The 27,952-nt window shown below is 50.8% G+C and overlaps 5 protein-coding genes across 6 annotated transcripts; 2 read left to right on the top strand and 3 right to left on the bottom strand.

The window, feature by feature from the left end:
* The first annotated feature begins 8,517 nt into the window (after window positions 1-8,517).
* Window positions 8,518-10,258, top strand: LOC120697439 (1-aminocyclopropane-1-carboxylate oxidase-like). The gene is made up of 3 exons (XM_039980687.1): window positions 8,518-8,642; window positions 8,772-9,615; window positions 9,953-10,258. Exons 1-2 carry the CDS (start codon window positions 8,541-8,543, stop codon window positions 9,597-9,599), a joined length of 930 nt encoding a protein of 309 aa, XP_039836621.1. The 5' UTR covers window positions 8,518-8,540; the 3' UTR covers window positions 9,600-9,615; window positions 9,953-10,258.
* A 1,722-nt stretch (window positions 10,259-11,980) lies between these two features.
* LOC120697438 (actin cytoskeleton-regulatory complex protein PAN1-like) lies at window positions 11,981-18,189 on the bottom strand. 2 transcript variants are annotated; one of them, XM_039980685.1, is made up of 3 exons: window positions 17,362-18,189; window positions 13,859-14,463; window positions 11,981-13,744 (listed from the first exon to the last, which is right to left on the bottom strand). In XM_039980685.1, exons 1-3 carry the CDS (start codon window positions 18,095-18,097, stop codon window positions 12,344-12,346), a joined length of 2,742 nt encoding a protein of 913 aa, XP_039836619.1. In that variant the 5' UTR covers window positions 18,098-18,189; the 3' UTR covers window positions 11,981-12,343. The 2 variants fall into 2 exon arrangements, with proteins under 2 accessions (XP_039836619.1, XP_039836618.1); XM_039980684.1 differs by having other exon boundaries at window positions 11,981-14,463; window positions 17,362-18,188.
* Window positions 18,190-20,588: 2,399 nt separating this feature from the next.
* On the top strand, window positions 20,589-21,581 carry LOC120700578 (protein SRC2-like). The gene has a single exon (XM_039984830.1). It carries the CDS (start codon window positions 20,757-20,759, stop codon window positions 21,579-21,581), a length of 825 nt encoding a protein of 274 aa, XP_039840764.1. The 5' UTR covers window positions 20,589-20,756.
* Window positions 21,582-25,243: 3,662 nt separating this feature from the next.
* LOC120697437 (probable glutathione S-transferase GSTF1) lies at window positions 25,244-26,378 on the bottom strand. Its single transcript, XM_039980683.1, has 3 exons — window positions 26,149-26,378; window positions 25,993-26,041; window positions 25,244-25,877 (listed from the first exon to the last, which is right to left on the bottom strand). Exons 1-3 carry the CDS (start codon window positions 26,305-26,307, stop codon window positions 25,414-25,416), a joined length of 672 nt encoding a protein of 223 aa, XP_039836617.1. The 5' UTR covers window positions 26,308-26,378; the 3' UTR covers window positions 25,244-25,413.
* Window positions 26,379-26,529: 151 nt separating this feature from the next.
* LOC120697435 (glutathione S-transferase 4-like) lies at window positions 26,530-27,952 on the bottom strand. Its single transcript, XM_039980682.1, has 3 exons — window positions 27,555-27,952; window positions 27,421-27,469; window positions 26,530-27,308 (listed from the first exon to the last, which is right to left on the bottom strand). The coding sequence occupies exons 1-3, from the start codon at window positions 27,738-27,740 to the stop codon at window positions 26,839-26,841; spliced, it is 705 nt and encodes a 234-aa protein (XP_039836616.1). The 5' UTR covers window positions 27,741-27,952; the 3' UTR covers window positions 26,530-26,838.

Here is a 27,952-nt window from a genome sequence, read left to right as displayed (position 1 = left end):
CAGGGAAACCTGCACAAGACTTCCTGCCGCATTTTTTAAAGGGTCAGTTGGATCCATGCCACTCCAATTTCTTGAAATTGGATCTCATGTTGAAAATCATGCCATTGAGTGGCATGATTTTCAACGTGACACCCAATTTCACGGAGTTGTGGTGGCATGAATCGAATTTTCCCTTTTTTAAATGCCATCTGTGACCGGGAAATCGAAAGGCTGGCAAATGTCTCAATCTGCTTTACTGCATAGATTGTCATGTTGAATTAGGCACTGATTAGGTAGGATTAACTAACCTACAGTACACATCATAGGATGGTTAGATGAAGTAAACAATGAAGATTAGCGGACAATCTTTAGTGTATTTCCTCCAGGGTTCTTGCTCCAGAAAACTGTCTATTTTCTCCGGTGTATTTGGACTTTTCTTCTTCTTCTCTCCATGAAGTCATTTTGACCAATGAAGATGCATATGCATGCTCGTGTGTGTTTTTTTTTGAGATAAAATGCTCGTGTGTTTTGAAAAAGTCATCTGCATACATGATCGTGTACTAATTGTGCACAGAGAAACCATGCTCGAATTAGTTGGCACTGTTTATGTACTGGTAGTGGTCATTGATATATGGCCCAAGGAACTAGCCAACGGTCGGCCACGTGGCACATGCACGAAGAACAAGCGATGGAAGGGGATTAAGGCATGCGGTTAGTCAGATGTGGATGGATGGTTAGGACTGAGAGGTTTTGGAAACGGTAAACATAGCTGAATTCTAGTCTTTCAATTCAGAGAGCAGTTTTAAGAGGCATGCAAAACATTACGATTTGATTTCCTCACATTTTTGTTGAGCGAAACAGGCATGCATGCATCTGCTGCCGTACGGCATGGTTGGTTGCCAATAGGCACCAGATCAACGGTCAGCAGTCAGCATTGCGCATGGCCGATCCACCTTATGGAATTCCTGGCCAAATCTTTGCTCCAAGTGTACCTTCAGACCACGAGCCACTGTCTTCTTCACTTTCACTTTGGCCTCTCGCTAGTACATCAATCTAGCAGGGTCCACAGTCCCCACATGATGCAACACCAATTACTACACATGCTCTGGGGCTAACTTCGTTAGTTAATAGTCTTAATTCTATAATGCAAATTTCATATGATTGGATTCATAATCAAATATATTTTACAATGATTATAAGTTTATAATCAAAAGTGATATAATATATGATAAATAAATGGTCAAAGTGTTGTTTAGAAGACCGTGTCATGTTCCACCATGCCTTATAAACAGGGAAGGAGGGAGTATGTCTTAATCTTGGTTGTCAGATTTTTCGATTCTACCGCTGAAACTTCTTTCGAAACCACCTTATTACTGAATGCAATCAATTGTTGATTGGTTTAGTTTTACTCGCACAATAATACAGCAATAATGTTCCTATCCTATGAGAAACTGCGTGAAACCTTCGTGTTCTCCGGGTATTATTTGGACGGCATATTCATTGGGTGAAAAAGACAAGCAGGTGATGGAGATGCACTAGGCCCAACCCACCTGGATCGAAAGAGGAATATGAACCAATTTTCCTGCCTATCGAAACTGGCTATATATTTGTGAGAACCGCCCAATTTGATACTATTTTAAACGAACCGCCGGTCATTATCATCCAGATGAGAGTTAACACGTGCTTGCCGGAGAGCGTGCCACGTGTTATCTCACATCTAGAGACACGAATAACCGACACGTCATAACGTCATTCATCCAAAATAATATCAAATCCGGTAGTCCCGGTATGTGCTCCAACATACGCCCAGAATCAGCATATGCACATACCGTTTACAATCGAATACATCGCCAATAATCCACAAAGAGCAGTTTTACAAAAAACAGAGTTCGAAACTTAATATTACAAGTTCAATATAGGTGGGTTTCATGCTTCACTTACAAGCCTTGGGCTCACGAAAGTCATATTAAACAGAAACGTAAAGTTTATTGCATTTACATACTCTCACGAAGCTCGGTTACGATAAGAACTTACTAAAGTAATGATGCCTTGCTCAAGGACATCACTACAGCCACCCCGACCTACTCTTCCCCCGCGTTTGGATCAGCGGGGTAGAAGTGGCCAAACACCACTTCCGGCTCACCTGCAACTAGGTTTAGAAAGCAACCTGAGTACAAAAGGTACTCGCAAGACTTACGCGATTACATAAACAAGGATTATGCAATAGCTCAAGTAAAAGCTTTAAGGTTAAGTCCTTATTGCATAAGCATGAGCTCTCTAAACTAATACCTAGTAAAATTAATTAATATTGCCCGAACCCCCCATTAAATTTTAGTAGAACATACTATGAATAACATAGTTATTCCCGACTTACTAAAATCCATTCCAACATGTCCGCACTTCTACGAGGAGTTCATGGGATAAAGAGCGTGCTCATAACCGAGAGCGCGGCAATTCGAATTGATTATAACCTTGCAAGGGTGTACTACTTTACCCACACGACGCGGGGACCATGCGACTCACCCAACCGATCACGCCGGGCAAGGGGTACTCACGTTAACCGTTTCCAACAAGGCTCGATCATTGAACCTCACATCTAGCTTACGAGTAGAGACTTAGTTCCACCAGGGACATCTCTAAACTTTCCTACACATAGGTCCACTTGGGGACACACTAAGCCTCTCTGCATAGCCCGTAGCCACGTATCTAGGACTGCATATCAATGATCAAGTCAAAGAAGGTAATTGGCTTATCTGTACCATTATATTGGATATGTGGTAGCACGGAAATGTGCTCAAAACCGACGTCATCCACGGACGGTCCTTAAACGATTCAACCGGACTATGCCCATGTGACTCAATTCTCTAGGCCCTAACATTCCACTCGAATCTCGGTATTCCCACTTCATCACCACCCAAACCGAACCAGTGCGATCAAGGATTATCGGTAAGTGTGATCCTCCAAACCATTCTTGTCTAGCGAGCAATGTAAGTATTCTAAGCAGGGCTAAGCATCTAGTCAAGTTAAGTAATTAACTAACTAACTAGTGCCAAGAACAAGTATAACAAATCAAGGAAGGACTATGCATCAAGATAGGTACAACAATGCAATACATACATACTATACATATATAGCCCAACAATACCCAGGTGTAATAGATAAACTAAATCAAATTAAATAGGTGCAAGGAATATGCTTAGCTGCTTGCCTTGGTTAACTTCGGGCTCGACCATGAACGGGATTCCGGGTTCAAGTTCAACGGACTTGGCGGGCTCCACGGGTTCGACCTCCGACGGTTCGGTCACTAAAATGCATGAATGCGATGCAGGAAATAAGAAATGAATTTAACAACAAACATAAATCATGGAAATAAATGAGCATGCAGAGAACAATACAAGGAACTCATGAAAATTGGTTTTGCAGCAAAAGCATTTTCCTATAAATAATCATAAACATATTAGTTTTCAGCCACTCTAAACAAGGTAAATCATAAAAGGCATGCAAAATTAACTAAACAAATCCAATAAAATTATCATAGAAACTAGGCATGAAAAAAAACTAAAAAACTGGTTTTACTATTTTCTCACTTTCCAGCAAAAAGTTCTATATTAAACCATTTTCGGACAGAGCATAAGAAAACAAGCTAAAACTTTGGTAAAAAGCAAGGAATCATGTGAACAAGTTGCACCAATGAAAACTACACCTCACAAGGAGTCTAACAAAATTTGGTTAGGCATTTTTCCATCAGTATACAAATAACTAAGCATTAAACTCACTTTGGCAAGATAAAACTATAGATAAATCTATAGCACGGTAACATGCAAAACAATATTTTTCTTATGTAGATCTAAGCTAGAGGAGTCCAACAAAACAAGTTTCATAATTTTTGGAGTTATACACGAATTTCTATGGATTTTACAAGATTGCTGCTCAAACACAAAACCCTAAAACGCTAGGTGCACCCGGATCCGGCCACACCCGCCAGCCAGAGGCCGACAGGTGGGTCCCACGGGCAGGCGCCCCCGGGCCAAGTCAAGGCAGGCCGGGCGGCCTTGACCCGGGGCATGCGCGCACCCACGGTGCGGCCCGCGCGCGCGGCGCGACGCGGCACCGCCGGCGAACGGCAGCACGGCGGAGGCAGGGCCGGAGCGGGCAGCGGAGGCGCGCACTGGGAGAAGGAGGTGGCGGCGAGCCTCACCGGCGGGTTGGACGGCGGGGAACGGCGGCGGACGGGCGGCGCGGCGAGCAGGGGCGGCGGCGCGGCGAGGGTGCTCGCGCGGCGGCCCTGCAGGGAAGGACAGGAGGCCGGGTTAGGGGCGAAATCGGAGGACGACGACGCGAGGAAACTCCCCATGCGAGGAATCGAGGCGGCGCTCACCGGAGATGGCGAATCGACGGCGGCAAGGAGCTCGGGCGGCGACGGCAATGGAGGGAGGAAGGAGCTAGGGTTTCGGAAACGGGGCCGACCGGTCTAGATGAATGAGGAGAGGACGAGCGGGCGGTCTCGACGCGGATAAGGACATCCGCGGAGTAAGGATAGCCGGCACGTGGAACGAGAATGGCCGGCGGCGACGACGCGTGCGGCGCGCCGAGCAGAACAGAGAGGAGGAGGAGAGGAAGAGGCTGACGGGTGGGCCCGGCAAGGAAATTTTGTTTTTCTTTTCTTTATTTTTTTCTTTAGGCTGTGACAATATTCTTCTATGAAAAAAGTGACATTTTTTCCCACTCCTTCCGCCCTTTCCTTTTTTTTTTTTTTGCTGGGCACTCCGGAACACCTCCAATTTTACCTAATCCTTGAGGTGTCACCGTATTACCAAATACGAATGTTGAAAATTTCAAATAAAATATAAATGAATATATATGTACTTATTTATGTACATGAAAAAAATAAAGTTTGAACAAAGACCCACGTCAAGAGAGAGAAAAAGAAATCGGCACTTGGATAGTTGCAAATGTAACCGTTCATGTCTGATCCCACCTGCTCCTATTGATTTCTCTTTTTTTCCCCTTCACTGCATAAGTTTTAGTTCAAGTTCAAAGTTTACATGCATATAGATGATTTCATACATGCTTTATCTGTCCATATCTTGTTTGGATTTTTTCCGTGCATAGCAACACATTTAAAAAAAACAGTAGGGGTGTGAGCTTCAAGCTATTGCATTCTTACCCCTACTTTGAACTCCGATTATGATTTACCCTTATTTTTGTTCTATTTGTGATTTTATCCCTATTTTTGAAATTGAAGACTCTTTTTACCCCTACTCCGTGAATAGCATGTAATAGTATCAAATCATCTGGGAAAAGACAAGTTTACCCTTACGAATATTTTTCTAATTTTATGAGAGCTTATTAGTGATTTTATTCCTATTTGATATTAAATATTTGGATAACATTTCGACGGATTCAAAGAGAAATTTGCCAACCAATAACATAGTTTTTAGAATCTTGGAAAGAATTCAAAATTTTCATCAAAATTTTAACACCATCATAATACAAAATTTGCCAACTAATTTTTGAAGCGTTATCTTGCTGTTTCTGGTAAAAGAGAAGAGATGGGGATAAGCAATTTTTGGAAAACTCCAGTCCACAAGTCTTCCCTCAGTGAGATTGTCTGCCCATTACTTGGAATTGGAGCATCGATGCCCTTGTACAGTTGTACTTATCTAGCAGTTTCAGCACATCACGCCACCAAAAGGAACCTTTCTTTGTCACACCTGGCAATTTATTACTGCTATAATACTTCTCCCAATAATTTTCACCCATGGAATATCAGCCTGATTGAAGAATTTATGCAAATTTTTGAACAACAGAGCTTCATTTTCCAAACCTTCCTCTTATTTTGGCAAGCAAAGCATTTTCCAAGCAGCCTTGGGGAGCCTTTAACCCTGCGGTAACATAAGAGATGTTCCCCTTGGGACTCATGTCCAGATATCACATATAAGGGAAACATAGTCTTTTCCTCAAATAATGCCAAACCTCTGCTGTTCACCTAAGAACAAGAAGGTGAGCACCTTAAGCAACAAATTCCGAGTCAAGCAAAGCCTCCCAATTAAAAAAGTACTCCAACGAACATCTTTCAACCCTGATTTGCCTTCTTTGTGATTCAAACTTCACATAAGACCGGACTCCAATAATATTGTTCGTTAAGTGTATGGCTTTCAGAGAAGTCATACATGACAGGGACAGAATCGTCCCGATTAGGAGAAGTCGCGGGACACTGGCTATGGCGACACTCCCAAATCCCAATCAGTGTCAGGCCTGCCTAAGCCTAGCTGCCGAATCCAATCCAGCATGAGCTTCTGTAATATTCCGAAAATTCATCCAAATAAATCACCCGCTAAAAATATTATTTTTTAAAATCTTTTTCAGCGCTAAGCTCAAATCACTCCAAAATCTTTTTCCGCCCGAACTCCCAATCTCCCGAAATCATGTCCCGACAATCCGCTGTCCCGACACCAGTACCAATCCCTGTCCTGTCTCTGTTTTTCTCGTTCCGCTTGCATGTCGTTGACCGGCCGAGCGTCGCAGCGCGTGCGTGGCCGACCGCCGCCGCGAATCGCGCCGGCAGCTCTCTCTTTCCCATATCTCCATATCTTAATTTCTTCCGATTCGAGCTCAACGATAAAACTTTTATTTTTTTCTTTATTGTGTGTTTGTTTGTGTGCGCCGTAGATCACGGTGTGAATGAGGGAGAACCCATCGACGAGCAGTACCGCGAGCAAGAGTCCGAGGACCAGTACCGCGACTCCGAACCCGAAGGACAGTACTTCGATCAGGACTTCCCGGAAGGCTTTGTGAACGGCAAGTCCAATTCCATCCTTTGACCTGCATATTTACCCCAGTTTTCTAAACACAACCTATCGGCCTGTTTTACATAATTGCATATGATTTACTGCTGAAACCCTTTGGATAGCCACCCCTTGATTGATATGATTATTCCGTCATGACCTAGATTAATCTCTAAATATGATTCGTTCTATTTAGATATTAATCACTGCTAGATATGCTTAGGACTTGGTTACTCTACTACACTTCAAAAATGATTACAATGAGTTTTTCAAAAGGAAAATGTGTGAGTGTGTACAAAGAGAGAGATGTGATATTTGAGAAATTAAAGAAAAGAATGTTAAGATGGGATGGATGAATGGCATTCCCTGTGTGGATTGTCATATGTTGGAGGCTCGTACCGATGTGGTTGAGTAAGAAGGTTGAGAGATATCCATCTTGTCACAATTAAGGACCGAGTTGATGTGTCATCTTGCCTAACTCAACTATCGTGCAAACCACTCGACCGTTGTGTGTGGCAACGGCTTAGCATAAACCCCACTAATTAGTCTGATAGCCATCAAGAGAGCTGAGAGCAACAGGTGATCAAGGAGAAGGGATAAGGTCATGGTGACTTATGCCTCGGTTAAACCTCAGTGATAGGTCAATGGCCCTTTGGTGGAGTCCGTGTTGGCTAGTCAGGTCTAGCTAAGGTGGGTAATGACTTTGTTGGGATCTGCACCGACACTAAGGTGATCGTGCTGTGGTACCCCACTTGTGGATAAAGTTCCACACCTCTGCAGAGTTAAAACCTATTCGAATAGCCGTGCCCACGGTACTGGACGAGTTACGGTTTGGTCACATAACTAGCCTCTGGGATGGATGGTTTCGTGGTATGAGTTGTTTTTGGAAGGTGTCCGACAGTCGTGCCGTGAGCTACTGCGAATGAGGAGTCCGGTAGCATTTAAAACTTGGATACTTCGTGTAGGATCAACCCCACCCTTTACTCGGTTACTAAAGAATTGCTTTGAGAAAACCATTTTCAAAAATGAACCCTTGCATGTGTAAAATCTAGTTTTGCTGCAAATAAATCTTAGCCTTATCCTTGATTTATCCTGTGCATATCTGTGTTACACCCTGCTCCGTGGATGGGGTTGGACTTGTTGAGTATTTTTGTACTCACCCAAAATATATATGTGGTTTTCTTCAGAGGAAGACCCGGACTTCGTGGTTGAAGACGTTGAGTAGAGGTTGCGTCCGCACCCAACTCTGCCTGTGGTGTTGGCCCTGTTCAGGATGATTCCGCTGGCGCGATACTCTGAGCCCGAGCTGGATCCCATGTGGGTCGTGTTTTGGTGTATCACCGTAGCATTTTTACTTCTTGTTATTGTCTGTCTCGAGTGTCCACCTCCTCGGAGGATTGTACGCTGATGTACCATCTGATGTAATAAATATGTATCAGCCTCCTGGGACTGATATTTGTATCACATTTAAATCACCTCTTTATACGCTTCAGCTTACAATCGAATGGGGGCGACGAAGCTGCCCTGCAAGAAACTTCTCCCCGTTTGGCACATGCGGAAAGTTGCTGCCGCGACCCGGCGACCCATGGACCTGTAGACCCTGGTGGTGCCCTATAAAACCACACTCATGGCCTCCGACCTCAAGCCATCAAGCTGCATGCGAACCAGCTTTCACTGACGGTAGCTGTTGAACACCTAAAAAGTTCAGGGTTTCTTCTGAGACCGAGAGAGATCAAAGCTTTAAGCTAGAATCAGTCTTGCTCTTTGTCAACCATGGTGGTTCCGGTGATCGACTTCTCCAAGCTTAACGGCGCCGAGAGGGCCGAGACCATGGCGCAGATCGCCAATGGCTGCGAGGAGTGGGGATTCTTTCAGGTAAAAACTGGCAAACATGTCACTGTGTCACGATCGAATTCTTGGACAGTGGAAAGCTGAGCATGAATGGCTTGCGTTATATTGTAGTTAGATTAAGTCTGATGGACTTTTTGTGATTACTTTGATTAGCTGGTGAACCATGGCATCCCGCTGGAGCTTCTTGAGCGCGTCAAGAAGGTGTGCTCCGAGTGCTACCGCCTCCGGGAGGCAGGGTTCAAGGCGTCGGAGCCGGTGCGCACGCTGGAGGCGCTCGTGGAGGCGGAGCGGCGCGGCGAGGCGGTGACGCCGGTGGACGACATGGACTGGGAAGACATCTTCTACATCCACGACGGCAACCAGTGGCCGTCCGACCCACCGGCGTTCAAGGAGACGATGCGCGAGTACCGCGCCGAGCTCAGGAAGCTCGCGGAGCGCGTGATGGAGGCCATGGACGAGAACCTCGGGCTGGAGAAGGGCGCCATCCAGCGCGCCTTCTCCGGCGAGGGGCGGCACGAGCCCTTCTTCGGCACCAAGGTCAGCCACTACCCGCCGTGCCCGCGCCCGGACCTCATCACCGGCCTGCGCGCGCACACGGACGCCGGCGGCGTCATCCTGCTGTTCCAGGACGACCAGGTCGGCGGCCTCGAGGTGCTCAAGGACGGCCAGTGGACCGACGTGCAGCCGCTCGCCGGCGCCATCGTCGTCAACACCGGCGACCAGATCGAGGTGCTCAGCAACGGCCGCTACCGCAGCGCGTGGCACCGCGTGCTGCCCATGCGCGACGGCAACCGCCGCTCCATCGCCTCCTTCTACAACCCGGCGAACGAGGCCACCATCTCGCCGGCGGTGGCCGCCGGCGAGGCGTACCCCAAGTACGTCTTCGGCGACTACATGGATGTGTACGCCAAGCAGAAGTTCCAGGCCAAGGAGCCACGGTTCGAGGCCGTCAAGGCGCCCAAGTCATCTCCCGCGGCTTGAACCTTCCCGAGAGTATTTGGGGGGTGTTTTGCAACAGGACTTAAAAAAAGTCCTAGGGATTTTTTAGTATTTAGAAGTATTAAATAAAAGTTAATTATAAAACTAACTGCAGAATCTTGGGGCTAAACTGCGAGACGAATCTTATGATGTATCTTAATTTATGATTAGCGAATGGTACTGTAGCATCACTGTAGCAAATTATGAATTAAATATGCTCATTAGATTCGTCTCGCGAAAAAACACTCAGCTGTCAAAAAACATTTATAAACAGATTTTATTTAATACTATAAAATAGTAAGATTCTTTTTGATGTGATAGGGACTTATGAAAAAAGTTTGGAACCAAACAGGCCCCTAGTAGTTGTTGTTAAGGTGACTAAACCTCAATTATTGGTTGGTTATTTGTTGAGTATAGAATGATGGCCTTGGAATAAGTTCTATCTGGGCTGCTATTTTGAGCTGTTTCATTGTGGCACGATGATTGTGTTACAATGGTGTTATGAGAATAACCACTTTGTAGTTGTAATCCTGTTGTTCCTCGTGTTGGATACATGTAGGCACATATCCATGTTATTAGTTATTACTGAGTTCTTTCAGAGCTGTTTGAGAAAATGTTGTCACATATTTCCTGGATAAAGTACGGTATGATTTCGCAATCCAGGTTGACCTATATATCTTCTCGATTTGTTTTTGGGAACTATTTGCTCTAAATTTGTTCGAGCTAATTATAATACTAGTACTATTTGCTCGATTTCAATAATTCCAAGTTGCAATCACTGCTGTCCTTGTTTCCTTATGAGCACTGTTTCAAGTTCTGTACACGGGCGTTTGCTTGCTGTGTATGGATGGGATAGCGGATTTATTATGTATAGGATAATGTCTGGTTACATGCGTTACATGCATGATGTGTCTATTATTAGTTGAAAAATAGTCAATGTAAACTGGGGCAGCAATGGTTTGTTGTGAACAAGTGAACAGAACATCTCCTTCACATCAGAGGAGATCTCCCTTTTTTTTTCCCAGTATAGAGGTGCAATTCGAAAAGTGAACCTGGATGCAGTGCTTGTAAAATGCCTTGAAATCCCTGCGCGGCGCCGTGATATTATATTGGAGTGTAAAGTTGTTGGAAGAATTGCATATACACCACATTTTGAAGCCACTTTCCAAACATAGGGCTTTTATCCTCTGACGGCTAGTTTCTAGATTTGGATCCTGTTTGAAGCCACCGAGCCACATTTTAAAGGATCCCCTTCATGGTCCCTCACCGTTGTCCTCAACCTCTTCTCCTAGTCCTATGCATCCATCGTTCATGGCTTGCCGCAATTCCTGTTGGCAGTGGCAGGCTCCAGGCGGCGGCGAGGCCCAGGATTGCAAGGCTGCGCCGCTGATGCCGACAGGGTGGATGACGGCGAGCGGCAGACCGCCCTCTAAGGTGGTCGGCGCTTGAGATAGCATCCGGGGTGGACGCTAAATGAAATACCGTCCACCCCTTGATTGTCTCTGAGCCGTCGGATGGGTCATTTGCGGCGAAGATTGCGGCGAGTGATAACAGACGAAGTCGCCTTTCTTCCTCCTCGCGCTTAGCCACCACTCGATGTTCCCCTCGGTGACTCCGGCGGTCCGGTGGCGAGGCGTGAGTCCATGACCCGTGAGTGCTTGCCGAGGACGAGGAGTGGAGGCCGCGCCCCCCGAACGCCGAGGCCTGTCACCTCCGCCGATGGATTTGGAGGATGGGCTGCGTTCGCCGTTCGGGTTCGGCCAGACCGGCGTCGACGGATGGACGCCGCCGAGAGGTGTCGTGTCGTGTCCTCGTGTGGGCCCGATCACGTCTCTGTACCTGGTCGCCATCGACAATGGCAGGTGGTATCGTTGCAGGACTCGTAGACCAGATACGCTGCTGATGCAGAGGGCAGGGCGGAGCCCAGTGGAGGCCAAACTGGGCTCCGGCCCCCCTTGCTTGGTGAAATTTTACATGTCTGTCTCCTCCTCCTGAACTCTTGCTGCACATATGCATGACCGCATGCAGTATAGCAACAGGTGCACGCCACTCCTGATTAATATTAATTCTCTGTCTCGATGCTAGTTGCACTTGTTTATACTGTCAAAAAATTTCTACATGAAACTTTTGTGTTGGCGCTATGAATTGCAACCCCCCCCCCCCCCCCACACCCCACACACCCCAAAGTTTTTCTCCACGCTCCGCCACTGGCAGAGGGTTCAAAGAGGTTGTGACGTTCAATTCCTCTATTCCAATTTTGTGCAGCCTAGCATGGCAGATTGGCGGTGGGATGGAGACCAGAAATCTGAATGGGGTATTTCTTCAAAAAAAAAGAAAAACTGAATGGGATGCTTGCTTGCAGATACTGAACTAGAAAACGAAGATGGATACCAGCACTGCAACGGAAATGCTAAAACGAAGATAATAAGAGTATAACAAAGACCCAGATTCTTGACGGCGGAGTGCATACACGCTCTCGCACAAACAAACCAGAGTACAAAACCAGTCATCTCATACAGTCACACAACAGGTACCTGCCGTTCTTCACTAGTATATCTCCGGCCGGCAAAGTCACAGTTGCTCCTAGCATTACCGCTACTACTGCTACCACTACTGGCACTGGGCCCGACGGATACAACGCGGCGGCAGCTAGCTCCATCACGACCATGAGGCTGCCGCGATCGACGTCTCTTTTTCGGCGAGCTCCTTGGTGGGGTCGACGCGGAGGAAGACGCCACCGCGCACGCTCACTGCGCCCGGAAGAGGTGGTAGGGGAAGAAGCCGTTCCTGTCTGTGAGCGGCTCCACCATCCTGGCGATCCCCGTCATGAGCCTCCACACCTCGTCCTTGAACTCCTCCTTGCTCCTCTTCCACGCGGGCGCAGCCTCGTCGGCGGCGTTGCTGCCGGGGCGGGGCGGCTGCTGATGCTGCAGCTGCTGGCCGGGGAAGCCGGCGGAGCGAGGTGGGTACGGCAGCGGCGGCGGCCCGGGGAGCGCGGACGGGGCCTCGCCGTGGCGAGGTGGGTACGGCGGCAGCGGCGCCTGGCTGTTGGAGAAGGCTGGCGGCGCCTCGGTGGGGCGAGGCTGGTATGGCAGGTGCGGCGGTGGCGGCGGGAGCTGATGGATGGCGGCGGCGGCGGTGCGGGGAGGCTGCTGCAGGGGCAGCTGCGCGGGGCGCATGGGCGGCTGCAGGGTGCGCGTGGGTGGCGCCGCAGCAAAACCGACCGACTTGGGGACCTTGCCGCTGTCCGTGCCGGTTGCCGGCGGAGCAGGCGGCTCGAGCTTGCCATCCCCAGCGTCCAGCATGAACTTGACCCGAGGGACCTCCCTGGCGGCGCCAGCCGCGCCGTCATCGGTGCTCTTCTTCAGGATGGACTTGGGCTGCTGTCCCCCAGCCGGGCGCGCCGGCACGGCGGCCCTGGACATGGGTAGGGGGGCGCCGTTCCCGGAGCTGCCAGGCCTGAACGGGGCGGTCTCCATGAGCCGCAGGTCGGAGCGCTGCGGGGGCGCGGCCTCCGGCGCCGGCGGCTCGCGGCCCGCCGCCGCCTCGACCTCGCGGAGGTGGTACTGGGTGTCCACCTGCCCGAACATGGCGTTGGCCCGGGCGTACCTGAGCGCGGCCTCGGCGTCGGACCGGAACCTGTAGATGACGCGGCACATGTGGGACTTCCAGTACACGCGGATGCCGTCCACGTCCAGCGGCCCGAACCGCGCGAACCGCGCCTTGAGCGACGCCACCGACGGCAGCGTGCTCTTGATCGGGAACTTCATCATCAGTGCCGTCGGCGACGGGGTCCGGATCCTCGGCGCCGGCGCCGGCTCCTTCTTCTTGGCGCCGGCCATCTCCTTGGCGCCAGGGCGTGCCTGCGGCGGCTGCGCAGCAGAGCTGCTGCTGTCTCTCTGCTCCAGGCCGCCGGCTTTCTTCTCGCTGGACAGTGTCTTAATCTTGTCGAGTTTGGCTTTCTTCTTCACGGCCAGCTCCTCCTGCCGGTCCGACGGCCGGCGCTTAACGCCGGCTTTGGTGGGGTCACTGCCGGCGCCGGGTGGTCTCCCGACCGGCTTCTTCTTCTTCACCGGCTGGCCGTCGGCTGCGGCGCTGGGCTTGTCCAGGCTCTTCTTGGGCTCCTCGGGCGGGTCGTTCTCGTAGCTCTTCTTGTAGTATTTGGAGCGGAACGCGAGGACCAAGGAGCGAGCGGCGTCAGAGATGCGACGGTCGGCGCCACTGAAGGGAGCGAGCGGGAGGTTCCGGATGTCCGATAGTACCTGCGCCAGGTCAAGCCCGTTCGGGTCGGCCACGTTGGGGGCCGGGAAAGCGGCGGCGGCCGCGCCGTCCAGGTCGGTAAGCTTCTTCTTTTTCTTCTTCTTCTTGGGCTCGCCAGCCGCGCCGGCGTCAGCAGCGTCCTCCCGCTCGCGCTTGCGGGGCTTCTTGGCCTTGGTGGCCTTCTTGGGCGCGGAGTCGCCGGCCGCGGCTGCGCCCCCCTCGGCCGCCGCCTGTCCGGCGACAGGGACCTCGACGAGCGGCGCGCGGCGCTGCAGCATGAACTCCTCCTCCTCGGTGAGGGAGCTCCCGGGCAGCGGCGGCGTGGGCAGGTCCCCGGAGCGGAACCCCGGCGGGCCGTCCTCGAGCGCGGGCGGTGCCGGGGCGTCCGGGAGCTGCGGCGGCGGCGGGCGGTGGGCGGGCTCCGGCGCGTCCCGGCGCTTGAGCAGGTACTGGTCCTTCTTGCTGGCCTTGGCCTTCATGGCGGATGCCCCCGGCACGATCTTCTCCATGAGCCTGGCGGCGGCCCCGCCGGCGCCGCCCCTCCGGCGGCCGGGCGTCGGCGTGGCCTGCTCCTGCGTCCTCCTGGGCCCACCCTGGAGCGGCCGAGCTGCAAGGCAACCGAGGGGCCCATGTCAGTCACTCGGTCAGCAGCAGCAGAAAGCAGAGGCAGAACAGTGCAGTCAACGCCAGGGGATTCCTGGTGGCCAATGCAGGAAAAACGAAGAGCCGAGTACTAGAACGAGTCAATGCAAATGTATTTTCACAAATGAAGGAAAAAAAATCAATTGTTTCCTTCAAAAAAAGAAAAAATCAATAAAAATACTGGAACTGTACCGCACAGAAACATATGTAAGCAATGTTAGGAGTACAGTAGATTAGCACTGTGATTAAATCGAAGCAGTGGAAACTAAACAAGGATGGAGCACCAATCACATGTCAATCAGGAGTGGGGCACGTGTGCGCACGTGCATCTGGCTATCTCGTCGGACCGTGTTACACCGGCATGTGTTGGCACGACCAAAACCGTCACCACTAGTCACCATCGACCAGTAATGCTAGTGCCACGTAGCCTTTGCTTTGGGCACACCCTTTCGGAGAAGAGGAATCCTGACTGACTTGCATGCCTCTCTAGGAGCTTGTTGTAGCAATTGCCTTCACGTCATTGCATTGTGTGCTTAGCGATACCGATGGTGCATTCCCGTCTGCTAATCCTCGGGCCAGCAGAATAAGACGGGCGTCACTGCGTCAGCCATAACAAATGTCCCTTCTCCCTGTTTTTTTTTCAATTAAATAAACAAAAACATATCTCTAAGCGAGGCAGCAGACACTAGTGACGCTACTCTTCAGACTTCACGCTTGCAACGAAATATCAGGGCCTTTTTAAAAAATTAAAAAAAAAATACTTTCGACCTCCACATCACCGAGGAAACGTAACCGTACCAGGCTACCAGCACCCCATGACTGCTACCCATTGTCGGTAGCAGGCCACAACAGGCTGATCTCGTGGCCCGTGGCCCAACTCCAAGGTGACGCTACTTGGCCGTCACGCTCATCGACCACCAAGGTGCAAGAGAAAGGGCTGCATCAGACGTCGGGGTCAAAAATTACTTTCCCCCCTCTTCCTAACGCAGTAACGCCCCTCTACCCTGGCTATTGCCTGTGTAGGCTTTGTTCAAACTTTGCGCAATCAAGGGCAACCAAGCTCTCCTAGCAACACAAACACAGGCTCCGCACCGCAGCAGCAGCAGCAGCAGCAGACTACTATCTCGTAGACGGCTCAGAATTTGTGATGTTAGAAGTTAATCAACACAACCAAAATTCCCCTGGACGGCAAAGAACCGTCCAATTTGTTAGATTAGTATGAACCCCCTCCTCAGTCGAGAGTCGAGACCTGCTGGTAGTAAAGCCCAGATAAAACCATTTGTCAATAGGTTCGGACAGGTCTGGCGCTGTGGAGCATGGACCATCCTCTCGAGAACTTATGGGCATACTCAGCCAAGAAAACACCAGATTTTGGTATGGAATCCAGTCTACTACTGCCGCACTGACCATGTGCAGAACTTGTGCAGAGTGTGGTAAGATATGGAAGAACAAGGGAAGGTAAGGGGAAAACCATGGGATATGGGGTCCTGGGCACAGAAAGTTACTCATGACACGCACAATGTTTTATTGTAGGTTTCTTCTGTTAATATTCACCGTTTTAATGGGTTCACTCTCTCGACAAGTCTGAACCAAACTTGTTCCACTCTCCCCCCCCAGGACAACTTGATACCTGTGAAGTATGCCTTGCATCGTATACATATTTTGCAGGATGCATATGGTGCATATCTTGACTAATTCCACTACGTAGTGGATAGAGTAGTCCTATTCACATAAGTGTTTCTGAATGCTTGGATTAACATCTCTCTAACATGCTGTAACAATTATACTGCTATACCTTCATATGTTTTATACATGCTAATTAACATAATAGCTACAAGCACCACAGCAGGAGCAGTGCAGAGTGCAAGAAGCTCAATTTGGTGCCTTCCTTCAGAATGTACGAGTGAACTCAACCAGCTTACCTTGGCACCTGCTTCCCATGGAGGACAGGCAAATAGTGCATCCAGGAAAGAAAAAAAAGGTCCAGGAACACTCCAAGTGCATTAGTATCTCATTTCTCAAATCTCAAAAGAGTCACCAGCATATTAAACAGGCACGCTAGTATACTTTCTTTCAGAATCAGTTTTACACAGTTTATTACAGTTCTTTACAAAGCATGAATCTAATTGCTCTTTACTGACTACATGATAAGATCATTTGCGTAACATAGGTGCACCCACTTCAACAAGCAAAATTAAATTGTTTCAACAAACAGTACTATTTTATACAACAACCAATGTTTTATTGTGATCTTTCTGTAATGGATGCTGGATGCAATGAAGATAGAACTGATGCACACACTTGATAACTAGAATAAGGAGCAACATATTCCAAATACGTGAGAATTGATGCACAGTTCAAAATTGCTACAGGAAAAAAGCAACTATGTCATGTCCATATATGGATTGCAGTAAAACATGCAAACTAGCCAATGCTTCAAAAACTTCATGCCCACAAGATTGTGAATGAAACTTTTCATAGAACAAATGCAGACAAGATGCTAGAACAAGAGAAGACCTAAATTGCATACACATATTTACTATTCTATCTAGAACAAATGCAAACAACTGCTGGATATGCATGTCTCAAACTTTACTTGGTCAGGGAAACAAAATATGTTGCCATTTATTTAACAAACTTTGCATGCCTCGTGTAGCTTAAATCAGAACATTATGCATCATCACACGTGCAACACACAGTGAACAACAGAGAATAGGAATTACTTGAATCAGATCATCAAAACAATTATTGCTAGATCTATAAGAGCGGCGGTAACAATGTCTAGCCATTGAATTCAAGTACATCACAAAAAAAGAACAGTTAATGGCGCAACTACTGGGATTGGGCATGCGAGTGTTGATACCTCGCTGAGCTCGGTCAGCTGCCGCTTGCTTCTCGGCTTCAAGCACCTTCTCCGGATCCACCCCGAACGCCTCGGCGTAGGTGTCGTCGCGCGGCGCAAACACTGTGCGGCGGTACGCCATGAACAGCCCGGCCATCTCCATACCCGGCACGGTGCGCGCGGCGACTTCCGCCGCGTTGCGCTGCGTCACGGCGGCATCCAGCAGGTAGTCCATCGCCCCCCGCGGCACGAATCGATCCCGTGCCGCCTGGATCTGGTCGGGGTGGTAGTCTGCGTCGGTGTCGAATCCCGGGACGTCGACCAGGAAGAATCTGCCGTCGCTGGGGTGGGGACGGAACGCATCGGGTTCCCGACACGGGCAGAGCAGCGCAAGCGCGCTGCGGCGGGCGACCTCGTCGACGGCTTCCGCGACGGCGGCGGCGAAGCTGCTGCGGGAGGTGCCGCCCTGGGCCGCCTTCTCGGCGAAGTGGTCCTCGAATGGGACCAGCTCCTGCGGATCGAACCAGCCGTAGCTGGAGTCGCCGAAGAAGGCGACAAGGACGAGCCCGTCGCGGCGTCCGCTGTGGACCTCCGCGTCGTCGGTGAGGTCGACGCTGTAGATGTGGCCCGGCCACCACGGGTGGGACTTCACCTTGCCCCAGACCATGTCGCCGAAGCGGGGGGCGCCGTTCGCCCACGCGATGCCGCCGGAGGCGGCGGCGGGGACGATTGCGCCGCCGGCGGCGGGGTCGGACATCCTGTGGAGGGGAATCGAAACCCTAGAATTGGATGCGGGATAGATCGGTCTGGGCTTGGGTTCGGGTTTGGGCTTCGGAGGAGGGACTTTGGGGTTGGGGATCAGGGCAAGCAGGGGCATTATTGGCATTTTTTTTCTTTTCTCTTCTCTATTCTCTCCTCTCTACACTACTATTTAGGTATATCTATTTATACTACTTAAAAAGCAGCGCTGCCCACAGCACCGAAAAAAAACGGTGTGGCACTATTTAGGCATATCTATTTATAATGCTTTTTAGATATATCTATTTATATTATATTACTAAAAAGCGGCGCCGCCCACAGCACCGAAAAATCGGTTATATTATATTACTGTAAATGATAGTGTGGGACGTCATGTTCCAAGTTATATCTACGTATTTATATTGTGGGACGGAGGGAGTATTGACCGACTTTCATATGGAACACTAATGATGAGGATGTCGATTCTCGCAGGTGGTGGGCGTGTCTCTAGCTCAGCTCTCATGTCATGTCGTGTCATCTTTTTGCTTATATGGCAATTTTTTTTTTCATGCTAAGCGCACGGTGCAGATTTAACTCTGCGTGTTGGTACCGTCTGCAGCCGAGCGCATGCGTGAAAACACAGTGGAATGGGAGGGAGGTGCTTAATGCCCACATCACAACATCGACGATCGTACCGAGCCGCTAGTCTACCTATTCCTTGTCGACGGCGAAGCCATCGTCATTTTCTCTGCCACAAGTGAGGAGTGAACTACTGAACTCACACCCTGCTCAACTCGATGCAAATTTAGCTGCTTAAGGTTAAAGATTGCTAATAGTATGAGCTTTGCCCTCTGAACTATGCAACATACCACGTGCTCACAAAACACTCCCTGAAGGTTTTGCAGAGAATTATGCTCTGAACTGTGCGGAGTTACAGCTCTATTTGGAGGAAGGTGACTTCTGCAGGGTTATATGGGCAGGCCAGCTCGGCAAGGGTCGTGGAAAGGATCAGATTCGTGCTTCACGACACTTTGTAATCATTCTCGTGATTCTGTGTTCTATTTTTTATCATGTGGAAATCAACGCTTACTTTGTGTATCCTTTTTATTTGCCTTGCAACTCGAGCTACTAGCATATGCACACATCAACAAGAGGCTCTCTGTTGCTTAGTACAGAGGAGTGGGATCTTCAGGTTCAACGAGGAACTGCACTTTTAGTACAGAGGAGTGGGATCTTCAGGTTCAACGAGGAACTGCACTTTGCAACCTTACATGTTGAGAATATTTAAAACTCACCTGAATCAGAGGCTGCTGAGCTCTAAAATATGATGCGGGCTTTGACGATAATGCCGATGTTCAGATTAATTATGTCATGTGTTTTAATTGTCGAGACTGGCTGTGAGCTCGATGTTGTAGGAACATTAAGTTAGCTGATGCCATTGCATATTGCAAATGTCCAGACTTGTATTTCAATGTCTCCACTGAGAGACACAATCTCATCGTCCTTATTGGCTGTAATCTAAGATTGCAGGAAGACGAGCTGTAGTCAGCCTGGCATCGTCCGCAAGGGCTTCTCCTGGCATGACAAATTTGAATTTTCACCATCATAAACGTCGTGGATTTGCAAAATTACCATCATCAAGTTTGGCTTCGCAAATTTACTACTAAAAATATTGACAACTTGTTTCCCTTACCATCATGTCTCATTTATTATTTTTTATTTGCTTATTATCCCACTATGCTTTTTATATTAATTTTCTGCTCGTCAATTCAGTAGCCTAGAAAAATTTGACCTTTTTCATTTTATATTTTTTAAAAAAATTGAATAATATGAGTTTCCTGTTTTACAATTTTTTTATACAGATCTTTTGTATTTGAATATATTGGTACAAGTAAATTGGTATGGATTATTTTTGTGAGTATGTAATTTTTTATTTATACAGATCTTTTTTATTTGTGTGATATGGACCTCGGATGATATGATTGGCATGTTTAATGATCTGAATGTGCATTTTGAAAATTTAGGACCAGCATGACACCCCGAGCAAGTTTGAGTACCGACGGTGCACTTCACTCAATGATCGAGCAGCCATCTCCTGAGTTGAAATTTGGGGTCTTTGGGGTCCACACCACTTGAGCATATGCGCGCGGGTTAGGCCCAGGTTTAAGCCATTTTCCAATGGCACGTTGTAGAGAACGCGCGAACTCTGGTACGGTGTGGCCACCCCTCAATTTGCATCTGTTTCTCGGTATGTGCTTGCCAGATTAGTTTGGTTTGAATCGGATAGTCAGTGTTTGTATGATTAGACAACAATAATCACGTTGCATATTTTCTTGTTCACCATTTGTCAGAGGGCCGTTATGGACGGGGTGCCACTAAAGCATGACCCTAAGAATAGCCCGTCCAACCAACGTGAGGGAAGCTATTCTTGTCCAATGGCCACACCAACAAAAGCCCCTGGCATTGCACAAAATTGCCCCCAAAGCCCCAAGCAGACCTTGAAGCTGGAAGGCTAAAATCGTCATTTTCACCATCTTGCCACCTTCCACCTTTCCCTCCCCGAGTCTCGAACACCACACGAGGCAAGAACTGCGGGCGTAACATTACAAGGATCATCCCCCTCCCTCCCTCCTTCGAATTTCTAGCACAACCGACACATCGGCTGCGGCGGCGAGGCAATGTCGTCGTACCAGGTGCTGGAGGTGACGCTGATCTCGGCCAAAGACCTGAAGCGGGTGACGTTCTTCACCAAGATGCGCGTGTACGCCGTGGCGTCCATCTCCGGCGGCGACCCCCGGCTGCCGACGCACCGGACGTACGCCGACCGCGAGGGCGGGCGGAACCCGATGTGGCACGCCCCGCTGCGGTTCACCATCCCACCTGCCGCCGACCCGCGCGGCCTCGCGCTGCACGTGCTGCTCCGCGCCGAGCGCGCCTTCGGCGACCGCGACGTCGGCGAGGTGTTCGTGCCCGTCCAGGACCTCGCCGTCGCTGCGCCCGAGAGCTCCGGCGCCGAGCAGCGGCACCTCAGCTACCAGGTGCGCCGCCCCAACAGCGGCCGCAAGCGCGGCGTGCTCCACATCTCCTACAGGCTCACGGACGCGCCGGCGCCGGACGCCGCCGCCCACCAGCTCACGCAAGATCCCGTCACGTCCAAGCGGCACCGCCACCACCACAAGGGCGCGAGCGCGATCACCGCGTACCCGGTGGCTCCCCGCAGCGGCCCGCCTTACCCTCCGCCGTACGGGCCACCCTACGGCGGCGCCTACCCGCACCACCACCAGTACGGGTACGGCGCCCCGCCGCAAGGGGCGCCGTACGGGTACGGGTACGGGGGCAACTGCGCCGGGCCGGCGGCGAGGGCCGGCGGAGGGATGGGAACGGGGCTCGGCCTCGGCCTCCTCGGCGGCGCGGTCGGCGGGTTGATGATCGGTGACATGATCGCCGACAGGGAGGTGGACGGGGCGTACGACGGCGGGTTCATGGATGGCATGGGCTGCTAATACTAAGTATTACCAATCGTTCAGTCGTCGACCAGAAAAAGGAGTCCAACATAGCTTGCTGCATGCCTGCCCTGCATTCTGCATGGATCCAGTGCACTTAATCTCGTCGGCATCCTAGCTAATCCGTGATGATTTTGTACTAGGAGAACACGAACGTCTGCAATGTTCAAGCTCTGCAGCAATTAACCTCAGCAACTAACGAGTATGTCAAAACGGGGGATGATGTTCATGACCATCCCGATTGATTCTGTCGCCTCTTATTTCTTTTGTGTTCTTCCACTTTTGTAAATTGCCGGTACGAAATCATGCTGTGTTAGCTTTTCTCGAAAGGTCAAAGAGAGTGTCGATTTGACGACCAGGGACGATGATTGATAAACGATCCACAAATTTCTCATTTTAAATGAATTTCATTGCCGCAGTGCGGTGTTTTGGTAATATATATCTGTCCAATACCAACTTCTTCCATGCCCACGCTACTCAGCGGTTGCGCCGTAATCAAATCAGAGCCATTGAGGTTGACGGAGTGATCGTCACTAGTCATGCAGCAAAAACTGCGGCGCTCACCTCCCATCTCAGCAACCTCCTCGGAGTGCGTCATCAAACTGTTTGGGATTTTGATGTACAAGCCCTATACGCCGGTATGCCGAAAGTGAACAACGATCCCCTGGTTGCACCTTTTACAGATCTGGAAGCTCAAACTGCAGTCAAATCCATGAACCGCACGAGCTCACCCGGCCCGGACGGCTTTGGCCCCAGTTTCTACACTGCAGCGTGGAGCACGGTGGCGCCCAGAGTTCAGCGCTTCGCAACGTCGTTCCAGGCCCGAGATGCTGATCTGGAACGAATCAACCGCTCATACATTGTGATGCTGCCCAAGCACGCTACAGCTCTGCGCCCAGGTGACTACCGCCCCATTTGCCTGCAAAACTGCTCTCTGAAAATTGTGGCAAAGATGCTAACCTCACGACTGCAACAAGAGCTGCCAAAGCTGATCGACATTGACCAGACCGGGTTCCTCCGTGGCCGTTCAATTGCTGAAAACTTCATCTACGCAATGGAGTTGGTTCAATGCTGCCACCAACGTAAGATCCCAACCCTTGTCCTCAAATTAGATTTTGCCAAAGCTTTCGATTCAGTGGATTGGGACAGCCTTGTTTGTATCCTGCAAGCAAGAGGATTCTCAGAACTTTGGTGCTCATAGATAATGGATCTCCTCACCACCTCCAAATCCGCAGTGTTGGTGAATGGTGTTCCTGGCCCCTGGTTCAGCTGTAAGCGGGGGCTACGGCAAGGCGACCCACTGTCGCCATACCTGTTCCTCATAATTGCCGATGTTCTCCAACAGCTGATCAAGCATTCCGGCGGTGTAAGGCACCCGATTGACACAAACCTTGCCTGCCCCATTCTCCAGTACGCCGATGATACCCTGCTGCTCCTCCCAGCAAACCGACTGGACCTTGAGAATCTGAAACACCTGCTGGACATGTTCTCCCTGGCAACAGGACTGGGCATCAACTATCACAAAAGTACGATTGTGCATATGCATGTCAGTGAGACGGATGCTGCTGAACTCGCCAACATCATGGGATGCCAGTTGGGGGGCTTCCCCCAGACGTATTTGGGGCTCCCTCTATCCAGTGACAAACTCCGCCTTGCAGCCTTCGCGCCCGCCATCAGCAAGGTCGACAGATACCTGGCCGGGTGGCAAGCTTCCCTCTTGAACCCCATGGGGCGCGCCGTCCTCGTCAACTCAGCCTGATGTCCGTGATGCTTCTGCCCCAGGGAGCACTCGACGCTTTTGACAAACGCAGACGAGCATTCTTGTGGGCCGGTGAGGGGCAAGTTCATGGCGCGCAATGCCTGGTCGCCTGGGAACGTGCCTGCCAACTCAAGGAGCAGGGCGGTCTCGGCCTCAAGAATATTGCCATTCAGAACAAAAGCATGCTTCTCAAGTTGCTCCACCGCCTGCACACCTCCGACGACTCCTCCTGGGCACGCTGGATCCGTGGGAGAATTGACATGATCACAATGCATGGAGATATCTCCGGCCCCCATTGGCAAGACCTGGAGAAACTGCTTCCTTTGTATAGGTCGGTGACTGTCTGTGAAGTCAACAATGGAGATTCCACGTCCTTCTGGCTTGATAGGTGGCTGTCAGTTGGCCGCCTGGTTGACACCTTTCCGCTGCTCTATAGCCATGCCACTGATCCGGAGGTGTCTGTGGCTGAGGTCGTTGCTGAGGGCTTGGATCAGTTTCTGGTTCCACGCCTCACCTGGAGAGCCCGTGCCGAACTTGACAAAGTCAGTCAGCTCCTCGACATGGTGACCTTGCAACAGGTCGACGATCGCCGAACCTCACCGCTTGCTGCAGCAGACAACGTCCTCCGGGCTGGTCCTGTGTATCGCCTTGTCATGACAACTCTGGGTGCCCCTACCAGCCCCTTCTCCACTTTTGTCTGGGAAAACAAGACACCGCCGCGAGTTCAATTCTTCACCTGGCTCTTGGTGCAAGAACGAATTCAATGCAGGGCCAACTTGGTGGTGAAAAATGTGATTGATTCAGCCACTTGTGCTCTCTGCCAAGCCGCGGATGAAGACTGCAATCACCTCCTCTTCTCCTGTCCTTTTGCAGCAAAAGTATGGCAAGACGTCGGCTTCCAGATCGACGAGGCTGAGGTCTCCACTCTATGGTCTATCCAGCGGCCGGGCGGGATACCGGCGAAACACTACCACACCCTGCTCCACCTCCTCTGCTGGCACATCTGGAAGCATAGGAACGATGTGGTGTTCAACAGTTTGCCTGCCTCGCACGCTCGGCTGTGGCAGGCCTGCAAGGAAGACGCACGGCTATGGAGCCAACGCTGGCCAGCTGTCGATCGTGTCATTGCTGATTCCTGGTGCTCACGGTTTCCCATTATGTAAACCCTCTTGTAAATTTGGCCTTTCCCTCAAAAATTGCTGAAATTCCAGCTTTTGTAATGGCTTTGGCTGCCAAACAGCCCCTGAAATGAATATGAATTAGGTGGGGATGCTCTCCCCCCCGTTGACCCTCAAAAAAAAATATATATCTGTCCAACGTTTCGCATTCTCCGGGTTTCTGGATAGATTGGCAACGAAATGACATAAATGTCAATGAGCAAATATAATATATAAGATCTTGCACAAGTTAAATTTCTTGCTTGATCCAAACTTGGCCAAATACAATCAACATGGACAAAAATTTGGAGGTGAAAATGGAACTCTGATTTCACAAAAACTCTTATTCGCTCGCTCTTTATTCGGTTTCCAAATCAAAGGACAATACAAGTAGGGAACATATCTAGTGCAAACTAAGGACCTCATGCAAACCCGTGCAAACCTACTAAACAAAGTTTCAAAAAATTCTAAAAAAAATCATGAATGTGCTTCTAAGATTACATCATCTATATATAAAATTTCATGGTCAAATTCGTCTTACTCTAGAAGTTACAAAAAGAAAAATTTGAGATGCATTTGAACCATTATTGTTGTCAGAAAATTTGTCTTTTTTGTAACTTCTAGAGTAAGACGAATTTGACCATGAAATTTTATATATAGATGAGGTAAGCTGAGAAGCACATTCATGATTTTTTTCAGAATTTTTTGAAACTTTGTTTAGTAGATTTGCACGGGTTTGCACGAGATCCTTATTTGCACTAGATACGTTGCCATACAAGTATATAACTGGCCTGGTCAACACCAGCAAACACACAAATAAAACATCCAGATTTGGCTATGGCAAGGAAATTGGCAAATCCTAGTCAGAGCAACACTGAAAATGTGGACTCAGGAGCCAGCCGCGCCGGCCTCAGGTTCAGATGTCCGCGGTGGGCATGAGCGCGGCCACCTTCTTGACCGCCGGCCTCGCCGACAGCCGCTCCCACCACGCCTTCACGTTGGCGCGCTCCTCCACCAGCGCCGCGTACTCGGTGCGCATGAGGTAGTGCGTGAAGCCGACGTGGGCGAGGTCGGCGAGGCTGACGAAGTCCCCCGCCAGGTAGGCGCGCTCGCCCAGCAGCGCGTCGTACGCCCGCAGCGCCTCCCTCAGCTTGCCGGCGTGCTCGTCGATGACGCGCTGGTCGCGGGCGCTGCCGATCATCGGCAGGAAGACGCACTGCCGGACGATGTGGGAGATGGCCGGGTGGTACTGGTGGGCCTCCGCCTCCAGCCACGCGTCCACCATGGCGGCCTCCTCGAGGTTGCCTTCCCTCAGCAGGTCCGCGCCGCCGCCGGCGTTGCTGTACTTGCGGAGCACGTACCGCGAGATCGCGCGCGATTCTAGCAGAACAAAATATACAGTCGCACATTGTCATTGCTTAAATTAGAACTGTGTGTGAATCATTCAGTGACGACGACATGCCGGAAGCTTGGCTAATTTGGTAGCATGGCGTACTGAAGAGGGTGAGTTCGCCGTCCTCAATGGCGGGGATCGTGCCGAAGGGCTGACGAGGCGCAATGAAATCAGGATCATCAGCACAGGGATTAGAGAGGACGAATTGGAATTGCTGCGAGAGGGGCGGATCGGAGCGCGATCGAGAGACGTACGTACGTTGCGGGCGAGGTGGTGCGGCGCATTCTGCTCGCGCGCCGCCATGTCGAGGTGGATGACCTCGTACGCGGCGCCGGCCTCCTCCAGGCACATCAGCACCGTCGCCACGTACGGCGACGCCGCCGCGCCGTACACCTTCACGGCGCCGCCGCCCGCCATGCCTTAGCTTCTCTCGATCGCCTTCTGGTTCTAGCTTAGCCGTGGCGGCCGAAGCCGCTCTCTCCTCTGCTCAATTTATGCTTCGATTCATCTACCGCCTATCGCGGACTAGCAGCTAGCTAGCGTGAAGTTTCGAGGAAGTTGCTGGTGGTCACAATACTGATGAACACTTTCAGGTACATCTACTCTACGTACCTTCGATTAAAGTGGAAGATATCAATCAACAAAATAATACGATTTTAAGCATGTGGTCACAGTCGGTCTCGTGGAAGCTGAGTAGGTGTTTCTCTGTGTTCCTGCCCAAGAAATCGCACCTCCAAATAGTCAGCGGAAGATGTTGATTTTCCTCCCTTTTCTTGTGAGTAGTTGGGAGTTGAATTTCACTTGGGGATTCTTGCATCGTTATTGGAAATGAGGTCATGGTCCCTTTGATCTCTTCTATAGTTGTATATGGTTGCCAGAATTTATATTTTCCATTAAGTAGCGGTATGACACTGTTTTTGATCCGAAAGGCACGCACGGCACTTGTCGTCAGCGATCATTTTTCTTGGACAGCCCAAGATCTAGCGGCATGAGCTCTGCCACCTTCCTGGCCGCCGGCCGGGCGGCGAGCTCCTCCCACCACGCCCTGACGTGCGGCCGCGCCTCCACCAGCACGGCGTACTCGGTGGCCATCAAGTAGCGCATGAGCGGGAAGTGGCTCAGGTCGGCGACGCTGACGAAGTCGCCGGCGAGGTAGGTGCTCCGCGACAGCCGCGCCTCGTACACGTCGAGCACCGCGCGGAGCTTGCCGGCGTTCTCGTCGACGACCGCCTGGTCGCGCGCGCCGCCGACCAGCGGCGCGATGATGCACTGCAGCATGATGGCGAGGGCCGCCGGGTGGTGCTGGTGGGCCTCCACCTCCAGCCACGCGTCCACCATGGCGGACCGCTCGAGGCTGCCGCCCCCCAGGAGCTCCGGCTTGTGCTTGCGGAGGACGTGCCTCGCAATCGCGCGGGATTCTGCAGAAATAAATCCCCTTTCTTGAACATGCTTTGCGAATTGCAAGGCATTGCTACTGATCGAAACTGATGAGATCTGACGAAAATTGAAGCCGATCGATAGCATGCGTACCGAAGAGCGTGAGGTCGCCGTCCTCGAGAACCGGCACCTGCCCAAACGGCTGCAAGCAAAGCAAGCACACGATGAGCGGAGGTAACTAATGGTGGGTGCCTTGGGTGTTAGACGAGACCACGGGGGACACGAACGTTTCTCGCGAGGTGGTCGGGGCGGCGGTGGTCGCCGGCGTCGGCGCTCATGGCGACGAGCTCGTAGTCGACGCCGGCCTCCTCCAGGCACACCAGCGCGCGCGCCACGAACGGCGACACCGCCCAACCGTACACCTTCGCCGGCTTAGGAGCCGCCATCGCCGTCGCCGCAATTTGATCTGGCATGCGCCGCCGAGAGGCCGATGTCACAGATCAGCCGCGGAATTCTACCGATCAGCAATTCAGCATGTGTGCGCTCGCCGGCGCCGCTGTATAAAAGGAGGGAGGCAGTGTCAGTGAGAAGAGACGCTCGATCGGTTGGGAAGAACACGAGAGCGAGCTAGAAATGGATAATCTTGTGACTTGTTAGCCGTGAAAAATCTTCGCGGTCAGCGTGA

This window comes from Panicum virgatum, chromosome 3K (genome assembly GCF_016808335.1).
Source record: "Panicum virgatum strain AP13 chromosome 3K, P.virgatum_v5, whole genome shotgun sequence".
Lineage (NCBI taxonomy): Eukaryota > Viridiplantae > Streptophyta > Magnoliopsida > Poales > Poaceae > Panicum > Panicum virgatum.
This window is presented reverse-complemented; position numbering and strand designations above follow the sequence as displayed.